This window comes from Epinephelus lanceolatus, chromosome 13 (genome assembly GCF_041903045.1).
Source record: "Epinephelus lanceolatus isolate andai-2023 chromosome 13, ASM4190304v1, whole genome shotgun sequence".
In the NCBI taxonomy this organism is placed as follows: domain Eukaryota; kingdom Metazoa; phylum Chordata; class Actinopteri; order Perciformes; family Serranidae; genus Epinephelus; species Epinephelus lanceolatus.
This window is the reverse complement of record NC_135746.1, coordinates 40,144,717-40,149,992: the sequence shown is the minus strand read 5'-3', so window position 1 is coordinate 40,149,992 and position 5,276 is coordinate 40,144,717. Positions and strand designations below refer to the sequence as shown.

Sequence of the window (5,276 nt, the reverse complement as noted above, 5' to 3'; positions counted from 1 at the left end):
GGTAAACAGAGACAGTAGCACAGGGTGAGACTTACTCGTGAGGGCTCCACAGAGGGAGCCCACGGCGGAGAGTAGATTCTATTATAAGGCCGTACAGACAAGTCAGAGTTGGTCAGCGAGACTAACTGGTGCAGGCCCAAATACTGGGCCTGGTGCGTTGGATTGGCCTCTGGTAAGCTGTGTTGGTGGTCTTCCGTTAGCCCAGTGCTAACAGTGGTTACGCTGTCTTCTGTTTCCCCGCATGGTATAAGTAAACGTTCCACCTTAAAAGTTGCCGACAGTTGACCCAGTGAATGAAGTTATTTTTTCTCAGACTCCAGCTGCTTAAAATGACTCACACAGTTCTGAACACCAGTTTCCATGGGGAAAGTCCAGTGTTTTGTAACCCATGCACTGCCCCACCTGCCTCCTTCAATTACTTATTGATTTACAATAGAAAAAATCATTAAAAATAGCAAAAGTTCAGACAAGAGGTGCAAAGATATAGAGATTATTTAAAATGATTTAAAATTTAGTTGTTAAATAAGATTGCAGTCATTACAGGGTGGACTAGGCAGTGTAAAATAGGAATGTTTTTAGCTTTGACTTAAAAGTGGTCAGAGTCCGGGCGTCGGTGGCTTAGTGGTAGAGCAGGCGCCCCCTGTACAAGGCTGTAACCGCATCGGCCCGGGCTCGAATCCAGCCAGTGGCCCTTTGCTGCATGCCATCCCCCCTCTCTCTCTCTCCCCCTTCACACTTACCTGTCCTGCCCATTAAAGGCAAAATGGCCCAAAAAATATCTTTAAAAAAAAAAAAAAAGTGGTCAGAGTCGGGGCTTGACGAACATCATTTGGGAGGTTATTCCTGGTTTGTGATGCATTTGAGATGGTCAGTGCACCAGCCTTAGATAAGGTAACCAGTGTAAGGATTTTAGAACTGGAGTAATGTGGTTATTTCCTAGTTTTTGTCAGGACCATAGCAGTAGCATTCTGAATAAGCTGAAGTTGCCAAACAGCTTCTTTTGAAAGTCCTACAAACTGACAATTGCAGTAATCTAATTTACTGGAAATAAAGGTGTGGGTGAGCCTTTCAAGGTCTTGCTTTGACCTTATTACTTTGACTCTAGCAATGTTTTTTAAATGGCAGTAGGCAGATGACATTACACATTTGATGTGGCTGTGAAAATTTAAATCTGAGTGCAGGATAACACCAAGGTTTCTTCCTTGACTCTTAGTAATAAGAAAGAGGAATTTGAAGTGAGAGCTGACACTCTATCTTTCTTTCAGTGGTCCAAAAACAATTATGTCGGTCTTATCTCTGTTGAGTTTGAGAAAAGTTTGACAGATCCAGTCATTTATTTGCTCAGTACAGTGAAACATGCATTCTACAGGTCCATAATCACCTGATGAAAGTGATTTGTATATTTGTGTGTCATCTGCATAATTATGGTAGGCTAGTTTGTATGATTCGACCTATGGAAGCATATGGGGATTCAACAAGAGGGGTCCCACAATGGATCCCTGTTGGACCCCACATGCCATGGCCATCTGCTCTGACTTGTAGTTACCGATCGAGACAAAGTACTTCCTGTGATGAAGATATGACTTGAACCATTTAAGGACAGTTCCAGAAAGTTCGACCCAATTTTCTAGTCTTTATAACAAAACTGTGTGGTCCATTGTGTCAAAAGCAGCACTTACGTCCAACAGCACTAAAACAGAGACTTTGCCTGAGTCAGTGTTTGGGCGAATATCATTTTTTACGTTAAGAGCACAGTCTAAGTGCTGTGATGGGGCCGAAACCCTGACTGAAACCTATCAAAGCAATTGTTCAACTTCAGAAAGTTGCTTAATTGCTGGTAGACAACCTCTGATGATGACATGATTTGAAATAATGGCAGATTCAAATGTGATAGTTTCCATGAAAATTGTTTTGGTGCTCTCATTAAAGTACTTTTTTCAACATTTGCTGATCCATGGACAATTTCTGGAGTCAATGACGGATCAACAAATACACAGAAATCATGATAGAGCAATATCAAGCACAGTGACATCTGACATCTTAACACCTTCAGTAATGACAAGATCTAGAGTGTGTCCTCTATTATGGGTCGGCTCTCTCACATGTTAAGGAAGATCAAATGTGTAAAGTATGGCAGAAAGTTCTGTGGCATTTTTCTCACAGACATTATCCATGTGTATATTGAAATCATCTGTAATGACCTTCAATAATGAACTTCATTTCCATTTTAAATGACATATTCAAAAGATGAGAACTCACCAAATGATAGCTTCTTATAAAGAAATCTATCTCTGAAAAAGGCACAAACACCACCTTCTTTTTTGTTCTGTCGTGCTTCAAACGTCAAAGTGTGAATAGGATTTCCCATTCCATTTGGCAAAATAAAAGGATTCAAACGAGATTTTAAAAGTATTCTCATCTATTGTTCTGTATGTTGCTCTGGCATCTAATATCATCACAATAAAAAGTCTCACTTCTGATTGGACAATAATAGTGTAGTCATTATGGTAATGAGATAGGGGTTGATAAAAACAGTGTGCACAGTGGCACTGTAATGAAGAACACCCATCAATACTGCAAACTATCTTGAGCATTTAAAAGGTACGACAAACAAAATATTTTATTCTAGAAATTTATCATTGTAGTTTAACATTCATGAATATCAAAATATTTTAAGATAAACATACATCTTTCATGCATTAATGTTGTTGGTTCCTCATGGAAAATATTTATTCTTAATGGACATTCTTACAGGAATAAAGAAACATGGCACCAGAAGTCAGCCGCACTGATGTGAATGACATACATCCCTGTTATGAAATATATAACGTCTCCTACAGACTGACAAGCACTCCTTCTACAATATGTGTTTTAATATTTATTTTCCTTGGGTCATTATCTGTTGTCACAGTATGTGGAAACCTTCTGGTAATAATCTCTATCATTTACTTCAAACAGCTCCACACTCCTACAAACTCTCTCATCCTCTCTCTGGCTGTAGCTGACCTGCTTGTTGGTCTTGTAGTTTTTCCTCTCAGCATGGCCTTCTCTCTTAGCTCATGTTTACATTATGAACATTTATTTTGCAAAGTGAGAGATAGCTTTGATGTAACACTGAGCACAGCTTCCATTCTGAATTTATGTTGTATTTCCATAGACAGATATTATGCAGTGTGTCAGCCTCTGACATACAGAACTAAGATAAATGTTAAAGTTGTTGTGGTCATGATCCTGGTCAGCTGGAGTGTGTCTGTTTTAGTAGCCATTGGCTTTCTAATTCCAGGATTAAACCATGAAAAATGTGACGATAATTGTTTTATTGATCTTCTACTTGCACAAATTTTGGGACCCATTTTCTCATTTTACCTCCCAGTGATCATAATGCTCTGTATCTACCTGAAGATTTTCCTTGTGGCAGAGAGACAGGCACGCAGCATCAGGAACACAACATGTCAGAGCACAAAATGTGGAGCAACTGTAGGTAAAAATGAGAGAAAGGCCACCAAAACTCTTGCAACAGTTATGGGAGTTTTTCTGATGTGCTGGACTCCTTTCTTTCTCTGTTTTACTTTTCAGCTTTTGGATAATGTGTCAGTGCCACTTCCTCTGTTTGAAACTCTTAACTGGCTTGCACTGTCAAATTCAATGCTCAATCCATTTATTTATGCTTTCTTTTACAGCTGGTTCAGGTCAGCTTTCAGAATGATCATTTCTGGGAAAATATTTCAAGGTGATTTTGCAGATACAAAACTGCTTTGACATATTCTGTGGAGTGCTGAAATGGCCAACATACAAGTCAGTACTGATGAAATTTGTCACAATAATTATTAAATATGTGTCATTAGACTCTGCAACCTGTGACTCAGCATATTTTTTTCTTTGTTTAATCATGCAGTAACAATTAAATATTAAGGTGTAATACTGACTGAGGTACAGAGGTGCATTATAGTGAGATGTCAGTTTATGCAACCATGTAAACGGCTTAAAGACACTATGTTTTCATCTACATGTATAGACTATCTGAGTGTGCTTGTTCCAACACTTATTTACTCACTTCATGAACTGAGTTATTAATTTGGAACTCCGATTAATGATATATATACATATATATATATATATATATATATATATATATATATATATATATATATATATATGCCAAAGTTACCATATAAATAGTACAGGTTGAACAATTTTGGAATTTTTGACATTGAGAAGAGGTTGGTGGAATCAGTCACTCTTGTGTAACATTAAATAGGCTGCTTGTATTTTCAAAAAGTATTTATTCATAATATAATAACACAAAACATGATCTTACTAAGCAAAGTAAGTGTGTGTGTGTGTGTGTGTGTGTGTGTGTGTGAGTGTGTACATGATTTGTGTAGGATTGTGGCCCAGGATAGACACGGGGGATAGTTAATTTGTGTGCAAGATCTTGTGTTTGTGAAACATGAACTAACTTCAACTGGTGGTGAAGGCACAAATGTTGATGTCACCCTGTAAGCCTCACTACAAAAAGATCATAACAATAAAACTCAGTGAAGAGTGTTAAACCACTACTCAATCATATTACATGTACATTGAAAAAGTTAAACAGTCTTGTTTTGCTTTGTGGATTTCAGTTAACGTTATCAAGGCCCACTTATTTTGTTACCAGTCAATGAATGGAAGAGGAAAAGGGGTGTCCAAGAACTTAGGGGGTTTGTTCAGGTTGAAAGTTAAACAATTAAATGCTTTCTGTCTTCCGCCCCATGAGGGGGAACAGTAAGGGAAAATTGCATCTGCTCTGCCCAGTTCGTGGGGAACCAGAAAGTACGCGGAGTGTAACCCCTTTGTCATGAGTGGGCATAACATGTCCAGGATCGCTGCTGAGAGGTAATCAATCTCGTCCTGGAAGGATAGGTTCACCTCCTTGATGCCCATGAAAGGAAAATGGAACATGGTAGAACTGGATAGAATACCCTAGTCACAGTCCATCCATTCTGTTAATGTGCAGTCATCGACATGCCCCATAAAACTTAGTCAGGGGACAAGCAACCAGCTGTAGGGTGGCAGCTAAAAAGCTCTGCTAACCTGTCTCCGACCCTAACTGCTGCCAGACCCTCCATAAACAGAAGGCTGGCTCTAAGCATGCTGATTTGGAAAGGGCCTAGCCAGTGGTGAGATTAGATTGGGTTTGACTAGATCAGACTAGATTAGATTAGATTAGATGCCCCTCAGTTCAGTTCAGTTCAATTCAAAGAACTTTATTTATCCGTTAGGAACTTCATTTGTGC

The 5,276-nt window shown here is 38.9% G+C and overlaps 1 protein-coding gene across 1 annotated transcript; it reads left to right on the top strand.

The window, feature by feature from the left end:
- The first annotated feature begins 2,766 nt into the window (after positions 1-2,766).
- LOC117251283 (trace amine-associated receptor 1-like) lies at positions 2,767-3,759 on the top strand. The gene has a single exon (XM_033617455.2). It carries the CDS (start codon positions 2,767-2,769, stop codon positions 3,757-3,759), a length of 993 nt encoding a protein of 330 aa, XP_033473346.2.
- The last annotated feature ends 1,517 nt before the right edge of the window (positions 3,760-5,276 follow it).

What these genes read in the sequence shown, in the direction of transcription:
- LOC117251283 (XM_033617455.2), top strand. Translation starts at nt 2,767, where the DNA reads ATGGCACCAGAAGTCAGCCGCACTGATGTGAATGACATACATCCCTGT.